Raw genomic sequence first — 23,779 nt, 5'->3', positions numbered from 1 at the left:
ATAGAAACCAAAAGAAGCTAAGAACAGCAACAAGAAAATGGCACTGAAGGAGCAGGCTGGTGTGGGTGGAGATAATCCAAATAGCACAAAGCCAGCGCCTCCCAGGACGAGGACTGCAGCCTGCTGGAATGCGACAGAAGCTGAGAAAGGGGAAGAAGGGTGTGGGGTGGGAAAGTGTGTAGCATCGGTTACCAGGTGCTCTGTCCCCTGCTGGGGGCTCCGTGAAGTTGCCTTCCTGTACTCCCTGTCTGCTGATCTTGGTGGCTGAGGAGTCCAAAATAGAGAATTTGTGCCACATTAGCTGGTAGGGGACCTCCACTCTGTATCTTTTCTTGCTCTCTGTTCTCTGTCAGTTTCTCATTCTTTTTGGTGCTTGGTTATCTCTTCATTTGACACTTAGGGTTCCAGGCTTGATGTTTTAGTCTTTCCAGTCTTTGCTGTGGAGGGAAGGTGTGGTGCTTGTCTATAGCGCCATGTTGGCTCTGCCCCTCAGGCTTGTACTTTTAATAGGTTAAGGAACTGATATATGACAGTACTCAAGTTGCCACCTGGTGAGTGCTTAACCTTCTTTTTCCTGCATACAGAGTCTTAGTAAATAACAAAACCTTATTTTTAATTCTGCATCTATGATCTTTTATTTTCTGCAACATTTTAATGTAGTCATGGCAGGATGCGGCACATTTACCCTGATAATGGTAGATGCGAGACGGATGTACAGATGATAAACCTTGTTGATGTCTTGTTCTCTAGGCATCTTCCTTGCTGCCTGGGGGTGCTGTGGTTCAGCTCCATCCATCCCTAAGATGTCTTTAGTTCAGAAAGCTTTGCCACTTATGGTAGGTATCACCAATGGACCTACCTCTTTAATTTTTCCTACATGATTTCCTAAAATGATTGAATATCCTGCTTTCACATTTAGGCTAGACCAGGTTTTCTCAACCTCAGTACCAAAAAAAAAAAAACCCAAAACCCAGTGCCATTGAGTCTATTCCGACTCCTAGCGACCCTATAGGACAGAGTAAAGCTGCCGCATAGAGTTTCCAAGGAGTGCCTGGCAGATTTGAACTGCCAACGCTTTGGTTAGCTGCCGTAGCACTTAACCACTACGCCACCAGGGTTTCCATCAACCTCTGTACTATTGGCATTTTGGGTTGGATAATTCTTTGTTGTGGGGGTTGTTCCGTGCATTGCCCGAGCAGCATCCCTGGCCTCTACCCACTAGATGCCAGTGGCGCCTTCTCCCCAACTTCTCCTGTTGTGGCAACCAAAAATTATCTCCAGACATTGTCAAATGTTCCTGGTTGAGAACCACTGGGCTACACTGACTTACAGGTTAGTTCAGTCCAAGGATTTGGAAAGGAGCAAAAACCCTTGCTCATATCATATTAAGCCATTATGATCCCCAACTGATTGAATTTATTTTAAAAATGGAACTGATGTATCAGGGGTATCCAAAATTACAATTTCACCTTACTAGTTCCTATGACCATGATGTCCTATAAACATCTAAGGGAAAAAAAATAGATTTTTTTATTTTTATTTTACTTTTTTTTAAAGAAAAAAAAAAAAGGGAAGCACCTGTAAAACTTCCATTCTAATCAGATGAAAGTGCTATCTGTGAAAAAGTGAGAGTTACAAAGGAAAGGCAAAATCCTTTCATTGCTTCCCACACAACCTCCCAGGAAAAGTTAAAAACTGCATGATGGACATCAAGTAAAAACTATAAAAAACTCCAAAGCACAAGATCGAACCCTTACAACTTAGAAAAGATTACACGTCTTGTCTTTCCACCAGACCATGTAGGGGAAATTTTAACTATAAAACCTGGTCATTGGAAATTTAAGTGTCTGAATAAACCTCAGCAACCCCCCACCTGCTGGATTGTCATATAATGCCCTTGATGGAGTTCCCACAGAGTCCAGACTTCCTCCTCTGTGGACACCAGGGTTCTCTGTGGGTACCCTCAAGGCACTGCCACTGAAGTTTCCTTTCCTTTAGGGCTCAAAACACCTCGATCGGAGCTCCCCAAGAGGAACTGTTCTCCAGTGGCTGCTGCTCCTACTCTCAATAAAGAGATCAAAGATTATCCCCGTGAGCAGTCTATTTTACTGAAATTAACCCATCCAAGTGTCTTGAAATTTAGCATAACTAAAAATTGATCAAAAAGGAGTAATTCCCCTCCCTCAAGGCAAGCCTAGATTGCAAGAGTTCAGAGGATAGTTTGCATTTAAATCAAGAATTCTAATAGAACAAGAGGTATGGAGCCCATGATGAAATTTAAATGTTCCTAACTGTAAGCAACTGCTTTTCAGTGGGAGGTGATCTTTGATATACAGGTAAAGCATCTGTTTCCCTCCAAAGGGGCTTAAAGGGCTGTGATTCACAGAATCAGGTTGTCTATGATGTTCCGAAATCTCAGGATCTCTAGAATGATCGTTTACTTTCTATAGTAAAAGTGTGAAGAATTTGCATTTTGAGGAAAATATTCAATGCATTTGTGTAATTCTAGCCAGGAAAAAAAAAAAAAAGGAGTAACAGCTTGAACTTATTTGTATAAAGCTAAAAACTATGAAAATTAAGGTTTTGTTTTTTTTTTTACAAGGATGTCTTTAAACCAATTTTTAGCGTAGCCTTAAAATTAAACAGAAAAATTCCCGATAGGAAGAGGTCACACACCAAAGAAGAGATGAAAGACAAAGTCCTTTCTAGAATGGTGGTAGTTGAACCAATTATCCCCACCTCCTTCTTTGGTAAAAGAATCATTTGTAAGTCTTAGTGCTGTTTTAAAATGCTTATTTTAAATTTGGAAATTAAGTAGTAACTGCCTTTTAAATTCAAAAGGTGATTAAAACATACTGAATAAACTGGGAAATTTAACAAGATGATATTTTAAAAAGTAATTTTTTTTCCTCTGGGGTGATAAATTAATTCAGAATGTGACATTTTTTTAGGAATTTTGGTTATGGCAAAATTGATTTCAACAAGAATTTGAATTTCTGCACTAAAACTAAATAGCTAAAGCTTTTGGCAAATGTAATGTAGTAAATCAATAGTAGTCAGAGATACTGCAGCTGAAATGTGTTACAATCAGAAAAAAATCTGGTGTCCTTTATGAATTGACTCAATAAAACTCAAATGATATAAAATTGTAAAATTAATAGAATAGTTTCAACTTAACTTTCTAGGTACTATTAAAGGAATAATATTTGATATGTTTCTCCAATAGTTGCTTATTAATTTAATTTTATCTTGTTAGCCTGTTTTTTCTTAAAATTTTTAATGGGATTTTGGAAGTTTGAATTCAAATAGCACTAAGGTAATGAATACTTGTATTTTATACAAAGGCCTCACAAAATTGGTATTATTTAAAATAAAACTACCCTGTGTGTTTGTATGTAAATGCATATATATTGCCATCTAGTCGATTCCAACTCATAGCAACCCTGTAGGACTGTGTAGAACTGCCCATAATTAATAATCTCACTCTGAAAAGTGTCCTGATTCAGACAATAAATTATATGGTCACCTTATGTGTACCTATACAGTTCTGAGACTTAATATTCTTATACTGTAAAACCTGTCGCCGTCTAGTTGATTTCGACTTATAGCAACCCTGTAGGACTGAGTAGAACTGCCCCATAGGGTTTCCAAGGAGTGGCTGGTAGATTTAAACTGCCAGCCTTTTGGTTAGCAGTCTGAGTTCTTAATCACTGCACCACCAGGGATACATAAATTTTGGCTCGTGGGTCAGAAGTGGATTTCGGATAAAACCTCAAGAACCTGTATTAATGTGAATATTTCTTATCGTTCATGTGGCATTCTAAGATACTGGTATCTTCTTGATCTTTACAGGCAAATTAAAGATTTTATAACTGATATGAATTTTTTAAAAATTCCTGAATCACTTAACACCTGCAAACCTTAGCATAACAATACATAGTTCGATAGACGTAGTTGCTTAAGGAAGTTGCATATTAGAAAAAAGGAAACTTGTAGCTCATAAAAGGGAACTACATAAATTTAAAAAGCTATATCAGACCTCAGCCAGGTGATCAAGGTCAACATCAACAGTGATAAATCATGTGATAGCATGCCCTTTGGTATGTGATAAAAATGGCATTTACCTTGTAGTCTTCCTCCCAAAAATCCATAACCCAGTCTAACCATTAATTTGAGAAAAACACCAAATTCCAATACAGGAGCGTCCTACAACACCTAACCAGTACTCCTCAAAACTGTCAAGGTCATCAAAAGCAAGGAAAGTCTGAGAATCTGTCACAGCCAAGAGGAGCCTAAAGAGCTGTGATAGGTAAATGTAATGTGGTGTCCTGGATGGGACCCTGCAACAAAAAAAAGGACGTTAGCCAGAAACTAAGGAAACCTCAACAAAGTATGGGCTTTAGTAAATGACGGAGCCCTGGTGATGCAGCAGTTAAGACAGCAGCTTCTAACCAAAAGGTTGGTAGTTTGAATCCATCCACTGCTCCTTGGAAACCCTGTGGAGCGGTTCTACTCTGCCCCATAGTGTCACTATTGTCAGAACCGACTCTACTGCAAGAGTTTTTTTAGTAAATGGTAATGTAGGAATATTTGTTGATTAATTGTGACAAAGGTACCACACTAATGTAAGATGTTATTAACTATCTGAAAGGTTGGTGGTTGGAACCCACCCTGTGGCTTCAAGGGAGAACCAAAAACTAAACCAAACCCGTTGCCATTGAGTCGATTCCGGCTCATAGTGACCCAGTACGACAGAGTACAACTGCCCAATAGGTTTCGGAGGAGCGCCTGGTGGATTTCAATTGCCAACCTTTTGGTTAGCAGCCATAGCTCTTAACCACTATTCCACCAGGGTTTCTGATGAAGGAGAAAGATGTGGCAATTTGCTCCCGTAAAGATTACAGCCTTGAAAACCCTATGGGGCAGTTCTACCCTTTCACCTGGGGTTGTCAGCAGCTGGCAACAACTCGATGGGACACAAGCTGAACTGAAAAGCTGAGGAAAGTACTCCTCGGCCTTCAGCATCCTGAGGCATCCACAGCCTGTTGAGATCTCATGAAGCCTCCAAGAGTTGGATGGAGACTCAGGGCTTATCAGGTGGCACAGGAGACCCCTAAGTCACTGCCCACTGCAAAAGGACCACCTTCCCCATCTCCCACCATGTCTCTGTGCCTCGTGTTTCGATGATGGAAAAAATGATAACTCTTGAAACCCTGGTGGTGTAGTGGTTAAGAGTTTGGCTGCTAACCAGGTCAGCAGTTCGAATCCAACAGGTGCTCCTTGGGAACCCTATGGAGCAGTTCTACTCTGTCCTATACAGTTGCTATGAGTTGAAATTGACTCGACAACAACAGCTTTTACAGTACAAGAATATTAAGTCTAGTAACTACATAGGTATACATAAGGTGACCATATAATTTATTGTCCAAATCAGGACACTTTTCAGAGTGAGATTATTAATATTCTGAGATGATAGACTGAAACCAGGATGGCCTTCGGCAAACCAGGATATATGGGCCCTCTTTTTTTAGGTTAATGATGTGGATGGAGTAAAGCTTTCAGGACCTTTGTTTGCTGATGTGGCACTACTCAAAATGAGAACAGCTGCAAACATCCATTAATAATCGGAACCTAGAATGTATGATGTATGAATCTAGGAAAATTGAAAATTGTCAAAAATGAAATGGAACACATAAACATCAATATCCTAGGCATTAGTGAACTGAAATGGACTGGATTTTGGCCATTCTGGATTGCACAATCATATAGTCTACTATGCTGGGAATTACAACTTGAAGAGGAATGGTGTTGCATTCATTGTCAAAAAGAACATTTCAAGATCTATCCTGAAGCGCAATGCAGTCAGTGATAGGATAATATCCATACGCTTACAAGGAAGACCAGTTAATATGACTATTACTCAAATTTACACACCAATCACTAAGGCCAAAGATGAAGAAGTCAAAGATTTTTATCAGCTTCTGCAGTCTGAAATTGATTGAACATGCAATCAGGATGCACTGGTAATTACTGGTGATTGGAATGCAAAAGTTGGAAACAAAGAAGGATTGAATGATAGAATTTTGTAAGACCAACAACTTCTTCATTGCCAATACCTTTTTTCACCAACATAAACGGTGACTATGCACATGGACCTTGCCAGATGGAACACACAGGAATCAAATCGACTACATCTGTGGAAAGAGACTATGGGAAAGCTCAATATCATCAGTCAGAACAAGGCCAGGGGGCAACTGTGGAACGGACCATCAATTGCTCATATGTAAGCTCAAGTTACAACTGAAGAAAATCAGAGCAAGTCCACAAGAGCCAAAATATGACCTTGAGTATATCCCACCTGAATTTAGAGACCATCTCAAGAACAGATTTGACGCATTGAACACTAATGACCAAAGACCAGGTGAGTTGTGGAATGACATCAAAGACATCATACATGAAGAAAGAGGTCATTAAAAAGACAGGAAAGAAAGAAAAGACCAAGATGGATGTCAGAGGAGACTCTGAAACTTGCTCGCAAATGTTGAGCAGCTAAAGCAAAAGGAAGAAATGATGAAGTAAAAGAACTGAAGATTTCAAAGGGCGGCTAGAGAAGACAAATTAACGTATTATAATGACATGTGCAAAGAGCTGGAGATAGAAAACCAAAAGGGAAGAACATGCTTGGCATTTCTGAAGTGAAAGAACTGAAGAAAAAATTAGTCTCGAGTTGCAATAGTGAAGGATTCTGTGGGGAAAATACCAAATGACACCAAAAAAAAAAAAAAAAAAAAAAAACAACCCACTGTTGTCGAGTCGATTTCGACTCCTATAGAGACCCTATAGGATAGAGTAGAACTGCCTGATAGAGTTTCCAAGGAGCACCTGGTGGATTCAAACTGCTGAACTCTTGGTTAGCAGCTGTAGCACTTAACCACTATGTCACCAGGGTTTCCATTAAATGACACAGGAAGCATAAAAAGAGGGTGGAAGGAATAGACAGTCATTATACCAAAAGAATTAGTTGACGTTCAACCATTTCAAGAGGTAGCGTATGATTAGGAACCAATGGTACTGAAGGAAGAAGTCCAAGCTGCCCTGAAGGCCTTGGTGAAAAACAAGGCTCTAGGAATTGATGGAATATCAACTGAAGTGTTTCAACAAACGATGCAGTGCTGGAAGTACTCACTCGTCTATGCCAAGAAATTTGGAAGACAGCTGCCTGGCCAACCGACTGGAAGAGATCCGTATTTATGTCTATTCCCAAGAAAGGTGATCCAACCAAAAGTGGAAATTATAGAACAATATCATTAATATCACACACAAGCAAAATTTTGCTGAAGGTCATTCAAAAGAGGCTGCAGCAGTATATCGACAGGGAACTGCCAGAATTCAGGCTGGATTCAGAAGAGGATGTGGAACCAGGGATATCATTGCTCATGTCAAATGGATCCTGGCTGAAAGAGGAGAATACCAGAAGGATGTTTACCTGTGTTTTATTCACTATGCAAGGGCATTCGACTGTGTGGATCATAACAAATTATGGATAACATTGCAAAGAATGGGAATTCTGGAACACTTAATTGTGCTCATGAGGAACCTGTACATAGATCAAGAGGCAGTTATTTGGACAGAACAAGGGGACACTGCATGGTTTAAAGTCAGGAAAGGTGTGCTTCAGGGTTGCATCCTTTCACCATACACAATCTGTATGCTGAGCAAATAATCCGAGAAGCTGGATTATATGAAGAAGAATGGGGCATCAGGATTGGAGGAAGACTCATTAACAACCTGCATTATGCAGATGACACAACCTTGCTTGCTGAAAGTGAAGAGGACTTGAAGCACTTACTGATAAAGATCAAAGACCACAGCCTTCAGTATGGATTACACCTCAACATAAACAAAACAAAAATTCTTACATCTAGACCAATAAGCCACATCACGATAAACGGAGAAAAGATTGAAGTTGTCAAGGGTTTCATTTTACTTGGATCTAATCAACACCGATGGAAGGAGCAGTCAAGAAATCAAAAGACGCATTGCATTGGAGAAATCTGCTGCAGAGGACCTCTTTAAAGTGCTGGAAAGCAAAGATGTCACCTTGAAGGCTAAGGTGCACCTGAAATGTGAAAGCTGGACAATGAAGAAAGAAGACCAAAGAAGAACTGATGCCTTTGAATTGTGGTGTTAGCAAAGAGTATTGAATACACCACGGACTGCCAAAAGAACGAACAAATCTGTCTTGGCAGAAGTACAACCAGAATGCTCCTTAGAAGCAAGGATGGCGAGACTGTATCTTACATACTTTGGACATGTCAGGAAGGATCATTCCCTGGAGAAGGACATCCTCTTGGTAAAGTACAGGGTCAGTGGAAAAGAGGAAGACACTCAACGAGATGGATTGACACAGTGGTTGCAACAGTGGGCTCAAGCATAACAACGATTTTAAGGATGGTGCAGGACCAGGCAGTGTTTTGTTCTGTGCTCCACAGGGTCGCTGAGTTGGAACCGACTCAAAGGCAGTTAACACCAACAAGGTTTGTATGGTTTGTAAATCCACAAGGGGAAGAAAGTGAAGAAATAAGCTTCTACCATAAAGCAGTAGCAAGTGTCAATAAAATCCTAGATTCTTAATGTGTTTCCTGGAAAAATACTAAAAGCCCTTTCAAATATATGGTTGTTACCAGCCACACTCACAGCCTTTAGTATCATGACTATAAGGTCTTCTCTCCCCTGTGTTATGATGAGGTTTCTTCTTCATGCCTGGGTGTCCCGAGGTCCTTCTCCTCTACCAGGCAATTCTTAGTATTAACTTGCACCTGTACATACAAGTAAACCTGTAATTCTCTGGTAAGAACTGAGGGGTGATAGATGCCTAGTTGCTGGCAGGTTCAGGTTCCCTCAAAAGCAGATTCTCATAAATGATAAAGTCTTATTTTATAGTCTGAGACCGTGGCCTTTTATTTTCCACAATTACATACACACAAAGGCAACCAGTGTCTTCCTAGGTATCTCCTCTTGTCTTTTTTTCTCTGTAGACCACCTGATACCATGCATATGGCCTACCAAATGTGTGGCCATGTCATTTTTCATCCAAACGCACGGATTTTTGGCAGCGAATAAAATTCCGATGTGTTCCCATATTATGACTGGTAAAATGGCACCACAGACACTTCGGCCCAGCACTATCCCAGGGACTTGGTACTCTCAAGGTGGGTAATAGTAGTCACCTCTGGCTTAGACACCCCACCAGAGTTTGTTCACACAAGCCATTTCATCATAGTCAAATACTTGGCTGGGATTGCACTTGCAGGAATGGCCTATCTTACCTGTATGAGGGTTGCCTATTTGGTGAGAGCTGGAAAAGTTCCTTTGCCCCCACCTACGTTCCCCACACTACCTAAAATGTTCCCTCATTAGGTTTTTTCGGGGAGGGGAGGGGATGGATAAGAAGTAAGTATAAGTGACCCAACGGTACTGGAAGCAACAGCTTTACCTGCCCTTTACAGTGAAGACTGCCTGGGTGGTACAAATGGTCGATGTGCTTGGCTGTTAATCGAGAGGTTGGAGGTTCAAGTTCACCCAGAGGTTCCTCAGAAGAAAGGCCTGGTGATCTACTTCTGAAAAGTCAGTCACTGAAAACCTTATGGAGCACAGTTCTACTCCGATACACATGGGGTCACCATAAGTCGAAGTCTACTTGATGGCAACTGGTTTCATGGTGAAAGAGTTTGATCAAATAATCCCTGCCAACATCTACCTGAGATCTATAGAGAAGGAGGAGTCGTCTTCATGGAGGTGGAAGGGAAGGATCTGAGGGTACAGTGGGTCAACTCAAAAGGTGGGATTCTGTTCTGGAGAGCCAGGGAGCAGCCTGAAGGCCCTTCAAATACACACTGGCCTTGGGACCGTCCTTTGTCATGTGACTTTACGAGGTCCTAGTTCCATTGGCCAACGGCTTAGTTGTGTGAAGAGGTGGTTCTGGGCTTCCAAAATGGCAGCCAAGACAACAGGTGACAAACAGTAGGTGAAGGGAGCCCAGTATTTTCCCTTTTGTATCTAGTGCTTGCCTCTAATTATCCGTCTGTTTTAGATAACTCAGCAGCCTTGTCCCAAGAAATCCTTCACCAAAACCCAAGGTTTTGTTCCCACCAGAAATTCTGGGCTCTCATGTGAGAGGATGAACTGATAGCTGTGGGGCCACTGGGACTCCCGCCTCTCAACCTTTATCTCCACACTCTGCTCAGGCATCCCAGTGAGCCGCCACCTGCCACCAAACAGGAGCGATGAATCAAAACTGAGTTTTCTTAACACCTAACTCCTCATCCCTGCCACAGAAGAGGTCCTGCCAGGCTCCCTCTTCTTTGAAGAAACACAACGGAGACCAAGTGAGAAGTAGCTACAGTTTAATACAAACCTGCACCAGAACACAACGTGTCAGGGTGTTTTGTTTTTAACCTCATATGGGTGGCTAAAGCACGGGACCGTGTGTCGTCTCGGGGTTGACACAATCTTAGCACCATGACATTTACAGAGGAGCAAGGAAGTCACTTGGGTGCTGGAGGTTCAATCCGACCCCAGGCTGTGCCCGCCACCTCAGCAGCTAGAGGGGGTTAGGGTTTCCATGTGGTTCTGCGGTTTCTGGGTCAGTACTGCAAAAGCTCTCATTACAGCATTGGCTTGACAGAGACCTACTGCGGACTCCTAGCACTATACGCACGCACACACACACGCACAGTAGCACAATTTTCTGGTAACTTAACCCCACAAACCTAAAAAGCAGCTAAGGCAAGAACAACAGTATTTATTCAGCATGTACAAGACCAATTTGAGAGCCGCGTTCAATGCAACCAGAGACCATTTTCATTCCAACCAAGAGTCAGTGGGACTCGTGGTGAGCTGGCTGGAGCTATGCAAAGGGGCAGAGTGGGTGATGGGGGCTGACCATTCATTCGGTTCCTTGAACCTCCTCCTGATTTTCTATTTGGAAACTCCTGGGCAAAGGTGGGGTCTAGGTAAGGATTGGGGATGAAGAGGAAAGCCTATGGTAGACCACTCCAACGTGCGTTCTCCCAGTGCCATGGGCCATGCACCTCTCAGGCGGAGGCACTCAGAGAAGGTAAAGCTTTCCTAGCCTAAGCAGAGATACTCTGCTCAGCTGGCCACAACCACTGCTCTGCTCTTTGGCATCTGCCCAAGGCCCAGGATGCAGCACAGGCTGAAAGGGGTAAGGGTGATGCACATTGTGCCAGGCCTCAGTGTACAGTTGCCCTAACACATGGTGGCTTTCCCTGGCCCAGCCTCTGTGTACCGTCCCCGTGGCTGCCACCTATGAGCTTTTTTGCTGCTTCTGCTCCCTGGGTCACCACCTCTGTCCTCTCAGCCCCTAAGTGAGGCAAGCGGGCATGGAGTTAGAAGTCAGGATGTGGATGCAGCTCAGGCCAGATGCAAGCCCCTGACATTTACCAAGTCCTGGCTTGAACAGAGAATATGCATTAGTTTGTTTACAACAAAGATGAGAAAAATACATCTACCTGTGCAAAACAAGGCAGAATGCCTATCAGGGAGTAAGTCTTCTAGTTGGTTACACTCTCTGGTGGGTTCTACAACAGACGTCACCCCACAACTCCTCTCCATAGCTGGGGTAGACAGCCAAGGTTATAAGGGGAGTCACAGACACTTCCAGAGTCAGAACATTTAAACTTCCTCGGCCTCACTTCCTTCACCTGTAAAATGGGGCAAATACCACAGCTGTTTGTCATGAGGACCACATGTGAGCTTGGATACGGAAATGCTTTGAAAACGTGAAACACTATAGAAATGTGCAGGGTATGATGAGCATGAACTCAAGGGTCTAGGAGCTGCATGCAAGCCTGGGGTGCTGAGATCAAATGTGCAACGTGAAATCACTTCCACGGGGGAAAGCCAAGGCTTAACTGGGGCAGGCTTCAGCTGAGCCACTCCCCAGATCACTCAGGGCTAGGTGGAGATCACCCAACCTCTCGTGTTCCCATGGGAACCTCTGTGGAGTTACAGAGGCAGGGAGGCCCAACAGGACGAGATGCAGGCCACAAGCCAGTCTCGAGGGTATGGTGCTGACCATAGGACCTATGCCACAAGGAAGGGGAGTTTGACAGCCGGGTCCTGTTGGCCTGGATTCTTCTCTGCCATTCTGCCAGCTCTGTCCCGTTCCCCCTCTCTTAGCAGGCAAGGGGCCCCCTGGTAATCACACAGGAGGAGCAGCCAGGCCTCTGTCCAGCAGGGAGAAGTAACAGGAAGCTGGATGTGTGTAGTGGCTAGTGCTGGGAGTGCCCAGGGGCAGAGCTGGGAAAGCCCATCCTGCCCCCAGAGATCTCCAGGGTCAGTATTCCAGGCACCCTCTCAGAATGTAGGCAGCTAGACCAGGAGAGGAAGGGAGGTAAGGAGAGCAGAGGGGAAGTGGCCCTGGACAGGCCTCCAGCGGCCTGGAGGACCCCAGGTAGGGAGAAGAGGGGCCTGCGAGTCCTGCTCCCCCTCCCATCTCGCCCGGGGCTGTCTGGTTGTGTCAAGTGCAGCATCTCTAAGGACCACACCTATCCCTGTTTCTATGCTATGCTAGTGACACGAAGCACCGTTTTTTTTTTTTTTTTTTCCACAGGATGCACAAACAAGTCAAACCAAACCACTGCACAAACCAAACGTGCAAAACAAAATCATTTACACGCGCCTGCCACCAGCCTTGTGCCCGCCCAGCTCACCTTTCTTGGCCTGTGACTCCCAGCGGGCACGGTGGGGAGAGGGAGAAGCTGGCAAAGGGCACAGGGTGTCCCAACCACACCCACTCGGGGTCCAGAGGTACATCAGGAAAAACGGGGTGTCCTGGCTGTGGCTGGGAAGCAAACACCCTGTCTGACTTGGGAAATGCAACCTCAGGGCTGAGGGGGGCAGGGAAGGGAGTCCTTGTCTTTGAAACCCACATCTGCTAAAGTGCTCTGAACGACTGGCTGCTCAGCCAGGGGCAGGGCACTGGAGTGTGGGCTCCCCCAAAGCCAGCGCATGGAGGCGATGTGAGAGAGGAGGGGCTGGGCTAGGGTCTATGCATTGGGCTCTGTGCATAGTGTGGGGTTCCTGGCCCCCAGAAAACCCTGCCGAGGCCTAGGCAGGGAAGGACTACGGCAGGAGGAACACATCTCAAAGTGCCTGTTGGGTTGGCTCGAAGCACAGTGAATCACACTTCAGTAATGGGAAGGGCTCCCGGGTCCTGTGGGCCCCCTCAGGTGGTGAGCTGCCCAGCCCAGCCTCTCCCGCCCCTGTAGCTGCGGCCGGAGGGTGTACGGGCTGGTGGCAGCAGTGCATCCTCACTTGGGGGGCTGGTCAGTGCCTTTACCAAATGCCGCTTGACCTGCCTCCGGGGGGAGCAAGGATCCGAGCCGAAGCTCGCTTTGGAACATGGTCATCGATCTGAGAACCTGCAGGGAAGGAAGCAGAGGTGAGTGCGGAAGCCCTCGCTCGGGCCATAAAATCGTGGCCACCGTCCACCGCGGGCCCAGTGTGTACGGCTTGAAGAAAGTCCTTCATGTGTATTATCTAATTTAATCCTCACACCAACTCTATCCCGTTTTACAGATGAGAAAACTGAGGCTCAGGGAAGTTAAGAAGTTTGTCCAATATTGCATAGTTACACAGTTGCTAAGTGGTAGAGGTTGGATTTGAACTCAGGTCTTCCTGCTTCAGAGCATACATTATTAACTGCCCCACTATGTGGCCTTCACTGCCTCCTGAGCCTGAGGCACGTGGTCTCTTGTGCTCGCTATGTGGGCCTTCGAACACAGGCCTCAGGGGGTGAGAATGAGAAGGAGAGCAGTAGGTGCTCCATTGTTGTAGGAAATGAAAGAATCACATCCCAAAGGCCTCACATCTCGAGATCCCAAGACCTAGTTAGAAAAGGAGGGCCTGATGCTCCAGAGAGGATAGTGGGACATTCTTCAGCCAGTCCCACCTAGAACAGACAAGGTTTGGGGTAGAGGGTAGGATGGAGAGCTGTCTGGTGTTTGCTGTAACCTGAGAGGTGTTCTGCCCAGGCTTGACTCTGTCCAGAGACGGGTGGGAGAAGTCACTGGCCAGTGAGGGCCGCACAGCTTTGGGGACCTCGCTGCTTCTTGTGGGGCTGGCTGATGCAGGAAGAGACAAGCCAGGGCAGATGTGGGAATCTATACCTCCTGGACTTCGCAAGGCCAAGTGGATACTGACCAGCCCTCTGCTGACTCTGAATGCCACTCCCAGGGACCCCTCTCTGACTCCCTGCGCTCATGTCTCCCTGCTGGTGGTTGCAGCAGAGGCCTCCAGGGCCAAGGAGCAGCTATCTCATTAATGAGGTCAGCTCTGAGACACAGGAGTGTAGTGGAGAAAGGACTCCCTCACCACAGACTCTAAGCACCTCAAACAGGAACCACTTCTCTTCTGGCCCAAGCTGCACCCAGCATAAGGCTGGGCACGGAGGAACCTAGGCAGCAGGCCCTGCCACCTTGCCAATCTCCAGAGCTCTTCAATGGCCCTCCTCAGATTAGCCCTCCTTGTTCTCCACTGATGTTATAGACTGAATTACGTCACCCAGAAATAGGGGTTGTGATTCCTAGCCTCTATGCCTGTGGTTATAATCCTATTTGGAATGGGTCGTCTTTGTTACGTGAATGGGGAAGGATTAGTGTAGGGTGCGTCTTGGGTCAATCTCTTTTGAGACATAAGAGATTAAACAAGCAAGCGAGAGAAGCAGAGATGGGGAGGAGACATGCGAAGCCACAGAAAGATGGCCCAGGAGCAGAAAGAAGCTCAGAAGAGAGAAGGACCTTCCTCCAGAGCCAACACAGAAAGAAAGCCTTCCCTTGAATTTGTACTTCTAGCCTCCTAAACTGTGAGAAAATAAATTTGTTAAAGCCATCCACTTGTGGCATCTCCGTAAGAGAAGCACTAGATAACTGAGACAACTGAGGTCCACGACTTACCAGACAATGATGCCCCCTCCATTAAATACCTGAGATGTGTCCCATTGACAATAATAAAGTTCTCCAGCATAGACAGCCATGGCCTAGAGGAGCCTGTGGCACCATACACCGGTGTCAGTGGGGCAGCAGGAGATCCTGGCATTAATAACTGGGCCAGGATACTTCCCAGGATCCAGAGATTTTACAAACTGATTAGGGCCAGGACATGACCAAGGGACAGAAAGGTCAAGAAAGAAGCTAGGGGTCAGAAGTCAAGAGAGAAATATTTTACTTAAAGTTAGTGAAACATATTATGTAGTATAAGTCCTGATAGAAGAGAAGGTGAAGGAGGGACAAAAGTAGGGATAAGGTATAGAAAGGTCGGAGGTAGGAGAGGGAGTAATGGAGGCAGCAGGTTCTGTGGAGAGGCTGCCAAGGAGTGGGGATGGGGATATGGCTAAGGGGTGCAGTCCCACATGCCACAGAGGGCTAGCCCTGCGGAGCCTAGGTCATTTCTGGGACATTCCCTGTGTACAGGGTCCTCCAAATGTTTCAAGGGATAAAGATATCTGAACTTAGAAACCATGGGGACAGCCTAAGGCTGGCCATGGCCTGTTAAACTGGCTAGCACCCCAGGGACCAGGAGGCCTCCTGTTCTTCTCTAATGTTTGTGTGTCTCTAATATTGGACCCCACACTCATCAAGATGCTGACTAGGAGGGAGGGAGAGGAGGAAAAGGAGAGGCAGGCATATATAAGTCCCACTGCCAGGGGTGGGCCCTCCTCCTGGCATCCCTCCACCCTACTGCCTCACTGTGGGGAAAAGTCTGGGTGGCCTTTGCTCTTACCAGAAAGGCTGAAGCTGGATTCATGAAGGTCCCTCATGCCCCCATGTCGGGTAACGGGCCGGGTAGGAGTGTCTGCAAGCGGCGTTCCCATCTCTTTTTTCCCAGGATGCACAACAACAGCTACATCCCCCAGGTAGGGAGTACGGTCCACTCCCTTAACCTTTAAGGTCTGGTAAAAGATGGAAAAAAAGAACACCACCATCAGAGCCCAGTGATTCGGGTGCGGCCTCCATGATGGTGTTAGAGGCCACCACTCTGCTCACGGCCAAGATTGCCACCTGTGACAAAGGGTCCTCATACCCTGAGTCCAGGGGCTAGAGAATTCTTGTGTCCCTAACTAGTGTGTGTTCACGTGTGAGTGTGCATGTGGTGTGCACATCTGCACGTGTAGAGGAGATACCCACTGGCCCCTTCTCAACATCGGTGGGACCCTCACCAAGGTAGCAGATGATCTCTGAGGTACTCAACATGACAGCACCTCTCATACAGAGCAAAGTTAGCCCTTCACTTGCTAGGTTCCCAAGAGGCCGTGTATTTTACTGTGGTCTCACACTCTGTGGGGGCAAAAGCTAAATAAAACTAATTCAGATCTGGAGTTCCCCAGTATCAATACAAAGGCGGCAGGGTTAAGTGCCTATATTCTGGAGCCAGACTGCCTGCGTTCCAATCCCAGCTCTGCCACTTGTGAGCTGTGTGACCTTGTGCAAGCTACCTAATTGCACTCTGCCTCAGTTTCCTTTTTTGTAAAATTAGGATAATTGTAGCTACATCATAGAATTGTTATGGGATCAAATGAATTCAGAGATGCAAAGCTCTTAAAACTGCTCTGCCACGTGGCAGGCAACAAACAAGTGTCAGCTGCTCTTGTAAATGTACAGGTCACTTAAAGCACTTAATCATCTTAAAAACTGCTATTCTGAGGAGGAAGAAATGTGCTGGAGCATGTGCAAATGGCCTGAACCAGCAGCACGGGTGGATCTACACCCCAGGTACCTACCAGGGATGTAACCAATAGATACGGGTGATTTCTTAAAGGCTATTCAGTCTATGGAGCCCTGGTGGCATAGTGGATAAGAGCTCGGCTGCTAACTAAAAGGTCGGCAGTTTGAATCCACCAGCCACTCCCTGGAAATTCTATGGGGCAGTTCTACTCTGTCCTGTAGGGTCGCTGTGAGTTGGAATCGACTCAACGGCAATGGGGATTCTTTGTATTCAGTCTACACTTTCCTCCCTGTTCTCTGACAACAGATCCGTAGATTAATCCTCAGAACTGCAAACATGGCCTCAACTGTTCTGGCCTTTCTAAGCACAGCAGACCAGGGTCCAGGTGGTGAAGGCGGTTGTGCAGACCTGGTGTGAGTCTTGGCTGTCATATTCTGACCAAGGGGCTGTCGTTTCCTTACTCAGTGTCCCATAGTCCCTGGCTCCCTGGCTCCCCGGCTGGCTTGACACCAGAGCAGCTCTCTTCCCTGAGGCCCTCACCCTCCAGGACTCACTCATTTCTCATTTTTGGACAACAAGGTTTTCTGATCTCTTTTTCTGCATACCTGTGTTATATTATATAAGGGCTATCACAGAGAACAGAGAATATAATTGGCTTTTTCTTGAAGCCCCTAAGTTGTCGTTATAATATGTCCTTTAGATAGAGGGACTCTGGGTTGAATTTGTATCTGGTATAATCATTGGAATGTTTTTTCTGAGTTCTCCCCCTTTCAACTCGCTTCCTTATTTTTTCCTCTTAGAAATAGGGACAAGAATAATAGCTAACATTTACTAAGCCCTTTTTTTTTTTATGTATTAACACATTTAATTCTCACACAACACGAGGGAAGCGTTATCATTATCCCGTGCACAGAGGTGGTAACAGACCACAGGAGCTTAGCAACTTGCCCACAGTCACACAGCTGTTAAATAGCGGAGCCAGGCTGAAGTCTCTCTCTGGGGCCTGCTGGCTCCTCACTACAGTGCAGCCCGTGACCCCGGGTGCTACAGAAACGAGGTGACATTCCACTACCCTGTGTTGTTTCTTATTCTTAATAAAATATCTTCCCCATGGATCTGTAATCTTTTTTGACTTTGCCAAACTTTCTATCTTGGGTTTTGCAAAAGTACATATTTCAAGTCCCCATCTGCATCAAAGACCATATTTCTATCTCAAGGCTGTGAGCACAGACCCTGGAGGGCACGTGATTCTACCCTATTTGCTCAGCTTTCTGCATGCGGTCAGAACGTGGCTAGCAGCAGCTTCGGGGCTCGTGTTGTCCAGCTCCATCACCAGAGGAAGGATTGCTTCCCTCGGTTCCTTTTCGCAAATTCCCTGGGAAGTGCTCTGATAGGGTCAGCTTGGGTCACATGCCTTCTGCCCCCATAGGAGAAGGAGGGGATTAAGTACCGACAGCGCCACTAAAACCCCAAGGGAGAGAAGCTGTTGCCCAAAGGACAGGGATTCCATTCCTAAAGCAGCAGGCTGCTGGGTAAATGAATGTCGACCACAACCCCCATTGGGTGGACATTTAGGTTCCTTAAACTAAAGGGCGGTAAGGATAGCACAGCAGTCACAGACACATTGCCCTCTGTGCCTTTAGGGGCTTGGAGAGACCTGGGTTTGCCTAATCATTTAAAATTCTACCTTGTAATCACGATGGACAATGGAAACTAGCATCGTCCAGCGCTAACAGTCCCCTCGCCCCATCACACAATCACCTCTCCCACAGGACAGCTGGACCACAGGTAGTGAAATTAGGTTGTAGATTTTGTGAGTGAGCTTGTGGCAGAGGGGTCTACTGCTGGTCAGACTCAGGGTGAAATCAAGTCTTGGTCAGGGGTCTTCAGAGGGCAGGAAGGTCAAATTGCCCATCGCCCCACCTGAGGGAGTTCTCTGGCCCTTGGGTCACCCCAGGGCTGAGGCCTGTACAGGCCAGCAAGAGCAGAGGGTATTCAGAGCACAGCTGCGGTGGGCAAAGGCAGAAGCAGCCACTCTGAAAACGTTTGGGCGGGAACAAGGAGGGAAGGCCTGAGAAACTGAGAAAAAGTGCTGGACCTTTGCACAAAGGAATAGAGAACTAAAGTAATAAGAGCAGAGGTCATGTGACCATTGGATGGCCAGTGTGCCAAACCCAAGATAGACCTTAAAAGACCTTCTCCTGAGGTATTCGTAAGCAGAATTCTAGAGCTCAGCAATATCGTAGCTGAGTCTGTTTTTTGTAAGGTCCTTTAAACTCCTTGACCCCTGCTGGAAGCTAGAGTCAATCAAGGGTGGAGGGATTGTGACCTGGAACAGGAAGCTGATGCTGACCTGGGACATGATTGCAATGTTGGGGTTGAGGGGTGGTGGACTGGTCTTTGGGAAGGCACCCAGAAAAATGCCTCTGCTGAGCTGGTTCTTAGGGCCTGGGGGTGATAAACACACAGGACGTTTTCCTGGGTATCCACACCATGACCGACAAGCGGCTGACTCACAAGGCCAGAAAGGGAATTTCCCTGACTCTCACCCAGAAACCTTCACTGGTACATCACCTCCAGAGCGCATATTAAGCGCCTGCTGTGTATGTACAGAGGACTGGGACAGGAGGCTGTACTGGGGAAAGGAGCAAAAGAGTGGGATACAGAAGAAACTGGATGAAGAAGTCATAAAAAAAAAAAAAAAAGAAAAAAGGATCAGCATGTCTTACGTGTGCCACGGCTAAAGCAGTGGTATGTCATTTGGAGTCTGGGTAGGACAGAGCTGTCGGACCAGCGTGGCTCTAAGGCCCTCAGTCATGACACATTTAAAATCCTCACCCCTTTCTAGCTGGCAGCTGGAAACAGCTGGGCATGAGCATTTTGCAGCCACGATAATATTTTCCTATACCACGCGAAAAGGTAGAGAAACAGCACAATGCTTTAGCTGTTTGTCAGGTTTCTTCTTTTCTGGCTACTTTGAATCTCCATCCAAAGGCCAGGGCTGTGGTTCCCAGCACCTGGGTTGTCACTAAGGATTCAGGCCAGATTTTCTAGGGCTGCTCTCAGAGGCAAAGCCGTACAATCAACCCCCAAGCAACGAGGGGAAAGGCCAGCCTCCCCTTGGGTGAGTGTGTAGACCAGTTATTTACCCATCAGAGGGTGGGAGCCCCTGGTCTTACTGTAATGAACTATCCCACGCTTGACCTGACTCGTCAGTGTTGGGGAACTCTGACTCAGCAAAGCTCACCCAGTGTACTACAGTCACAGAGGGGCTCAGGGAAAGAGCAACTCCAGGGCAAATAGGGTAACCCAGGCCCAAGACAGGAATCACCTGCCCCAATGGACAGAAGAATCCTTTCAGAAACCAGATGTTGGAAACAGCTGTGAGCATCCCGTAATACTCCCCCAGCTCCAGGGGGACTGGGAACCCTTCCCAACGAATTTCATTTTGTTACATGTATTCCTTTGCTACTCTGTTAATTGTTCCCAAATCAAGTTGTGGCTGGGTGACCTGTGCTGAAACTATTCCAGGCAACAGGATTGTATGGGAAAAGAGAGCAAGAACATCTCTGAGATTGAGAACAGTCATAGAAATTGTCCCCAGTAGGGGGCTTAGCCCTCTTCCCCCGCAGCACCCTGACCCTGCCCATCTCACCTTCTCTCTCTGGACCAGCTTCTTGTAGACAGTGTCTGGGAAGGATCTCAGGGGATAGAACTTGCCAGTGCCCTCGGCACACATGAAGACACCATTCTCATACACGACGCGCCCCCGGCTAATGGTGACCAGCGGCACCCCGTGGCAGCGCATGTTCTCATACAGGTTGAAGTCTCCTCCCTGCACCTGGGTGCTGGCTGAGATTGTCCTGGGGGTGGGGGAGGGGGCAAGAGAGAAAGCACTCTGAGAAGAGGTAAAAGTGTCACTGCTCTCCGGGATGCTCACTGGGAAGGGATCGTGCCCAAAGGCTGGGTCAAGCTCCAGGGGCCTCCCTACCACAGCCACACTGTTACCAGTAATGGGGACCAGCTCCAGGCATCACGATGTAGAGCAAAAACCAAACCAAACCAGTTGCCCTCAAGTGGATTATGACTCATGGCAACTCCATGTGTGTCAGAGTTGAACTGTGTTCCACAGGGTTTTCGATGGCTGATTGTTTGGGAGGAGATTGCCAGGCCCTTCTTCTGAGGTGCCTCCAGGTGGGTTTGAACTGTTAACCTTTTGATTAGTAACTGAGTATGTTAACCGTTCGTACCCAGGGATGCAGAGCAGGGTTTCTCAAACACCCTGACGGAGAAGACAGCAAAGATGTCCTGGGAATGAAGGCAGGTGTGGCACACAGGGTTGGGCTTTCTTTGCGGCTAAACTTTTCATCTTCGAATCCCAGCATATTTTTGGTCTATTTTGGTCACTGCTATATCCCCAGCACACTCTTCTGTGCCTGGCAAACAGTAGCACTAAACAGGTATTTGTTGAATGACTAAAGGAAGTTTTAACATTAAAGAAAATTCACATCTTCCCTGCACAAATCTGAATCAAAATGATGGTCTACAAAAGATCAGCTCTGTACCCTGTCATGCTGATCAGCCTGGCGTGCTTCATTTATTCATTTTATGGGTGTTTACTAATGTTTTGGGTGCCAGGCTCTCTGCCCCGAAAGAGAGAAGCAGAGGATTGGTGGCAAAAACAGAAATGGAGTGTCAGAACACCTGTCTGGCCCAGCCACTCATTAGCTATGTGATGTGGGTAGTCCCTCTACTCTTTGGGTCTTAGATTTATCAGTAAAATGGAAATAAATAAGAACTCCAGAGTGCCTCTCTGAGCCGTGTGAAAATATGAGAACAAAGATGTGAAACAGCTTTGAAAGCTGTAAAGTGCTGTGCAGGTGTGGCTCCATGGTGCAGATCTCAAGCCCACCTGGCTGTTGTTGCGTTTCTAGTGCCTGGCACATGGCAGGCACTCACATATTTGTTGAGCTGAACACACCTCAAGGTCATGCTTATCTGTGCTTTAAGTAGATGTAAAGATGCTATGCCTTTGGAGTTTTAGAATATAAGTTCCTTCAAATCCCAAGTCCCTCTAGCCCTGGAGACTAGCAGCAAATTTTACTTTGCGGCTTCTGGGTCCCACACCACCACGTCGGCATCGGCTCCAGGGATGATGCGGCCCTTGCGAGGATACAAGTTGAGAATCTTAGCTGCATTGGAGCTGGTAACAGCCACAAAACGGTTCTCATCCATCTTTCCTCCAACCTGAAACGTGGCAAAAGTGTCAGGTCAGCCAGGCCTCAAGTGTGTGCCTCAAACCCCAGGTCACCCTTGACCCTGGCCAGTGGCCTTTTAGCTCAGTTGGTTAGAGCAGTGCTAAGGAGGACAATGCTGTGGGAACTAGCTCAAAGGCACTGACCTGTTTGGCTTGGTTCCATGGGAACCAGCTCTGATGGTGAGTGGGCCCTCGTTCTAATAGGCTAAGTACCTGGTGCAAGTATACCTACTCTTTACAAAACCAGCTCTACTCATGTGCCCTCGGTGGATGACTCAGGGGCCTCCCGTCATCTACAAAGGGTTATACACCCTGTGCTCCGGAACAGCTTCCCGTTGCCCCAGCCACCCACATGTGACAGCATGGTACTCTCTGCCAGGGAGATCCCCTGAGCTACCTCCCCGGGCCTTCTCTGAGCTAGAAGCTCAGTCCTGAGGACTTCGAATCTCTTTGGGGCTTACACTCTGTGCTGCACCTAATTGGTGACAGGTTATGACCAAAAATGTTTGTTCTTCGAAGGCAGAACAAGTGGTATTCAAACGAAGCCTCAGTCTCTGCCTTTTTGAAAAGCGATTACACAGAATATATCAAGAGCCTTATAAATGTACTATCCTTGGACCCAGAAATCTACTTCTAGGAATCTGCCCTAAGGAAATAATCAGAAATGCTGACACAGACTCATGAGCAAAGAGGTTCTCTGCAGCATCATTCGTAAGTACAGACATTTAAAACAACCTACAGCTCCAAATATCAGGGAATAATTAAATAAAGTATGGTATTCCTACTGGAGGAAATATTACACAGCCATTAAAGAATCTTTACTGTTAAATGAAAAAAAAAAAAAGATTAATCCAGTTTTTAAGGTAATATATAGGGTAAGCACTGAAAAAGACGCTGGAAAGAAATATAGCAAAATGTTAACAGTGGTTATTCTAGGGCATGAAATTATGTGAATTTTTTCTTCCTTATACCTTTTGTATTTTCCGAATTTCTTTAATAGATCTTATTACCTTTCCTAATCAGGAAAGAAAAAAGGACCCTTTTGGCTTTGTTTTTCAGTGAGGCAAGAAGCTATGGTTGGATCAGCCTGCCTAAGAACTTTCTTTGAGAGGATTCCCCAGAGTGAGAATTCTTTCTAGGACGAGAGTGGGGAGGGGACCCAGAAGACATACCACTCCTCTCTCCCAGATGACACTCATGCGGTCCTGCACGCCACTCACTCCATGCGGGATCTTGGTGAAATCCTCCTTGCCCATAGCTTTCTGCTTTGTGGTGAACGGTCGGTGATCTGAGGCCACAATGTTCAGAGTATCACTGGGCAGAGAGAAGGAGTGACCAGGTAAGGGGGAAGCAAGGGTGCCAGAAGGTGTGGGACAGGTATGGAAAATTCCATTGGCTTGACATCAGACGAAGAGGATTCCAATCTCAGCTCTGCCACTTAGTAGCTACATGATTTCTAATGAGTTACTTGATCTGTATGAACCTCACTTTACTCATCTACAAAACGGGAATATTTGCAGAGCGTGGCAGTGCACTGTCACTGACTGTACTAAAGTGGCAAGGTGGACAAGTCCCACCTTTATCGCTACCTGTGTGGTAAGAATCAGCATGAATCCAATTATCACCTGAAAGCGGACCCAGGCTTCACCTTCCCACATCTCTACGATTCTCCTCACCAGCCACTTCTCCTGTGGCACTTCCTCTCTCACCCTAGTTAGGTCAGACTTCATCCCCAGCCACCCAGAACCAGGTCAGTGGGCACCAGCCGTAGAC

General features: G+C 46.3%; 1 protein-coding gene across 1 annotated transcript in view; it reads right to left on the bottom strand.

The window, feature by feature from the left end:
* Positions 1-13,362: 13,362 nt before the first annotated feature.
* The window catches only part of DPYSL5 (dihydropyrimidinase like 5), a 53,524-nt gene continuing 43,107 nt past the window's right edge, over positions 13,363-23,779 (bottom strand). The window contains exons 8-12 of the mRNA XM_003411926.4: positions 23,179-23,320; positions 21,854-21,996; positions 20,405-20,612; positions 15,808-15,976; positions 13,363-13,448 (exon numbers count right to left, since the gene is read on the bottom strand). Coding sequence (XP_003411974.3) covers positions 13,363-13,448; positions 15,808-15,976; positions 20,405-20,612; positions 21,854-21,996; positions 23,179-23,320 — 748 coding nt within the window. The remainder of the gene's footprint in view (positions 13,449-15,807; positions 15,977-20,404; positions 20,613-21,853; positions 21,997-23,178; positions 23,321-23,779) is intronic.

Source organism: Loxodonta africana, chromosome 12 (genome assembly GCF_030014295.1).
Source record: "Loxodonta africana isolate mLoxAfr1 chromosome 12, mLoxAfr1.hap2, whole genome shotgun sequence".
Classification (NCBI taxonomy): domain Eukaryota; kingdom Metazoa; phylum Chordata; class Mammalia; order Proboscidea; family Elephantidae; genus Loxodonta; species Loxodonta africana.
This window is presented reverse-complemented; position numbering and strand designations above follow the sequence as displayed.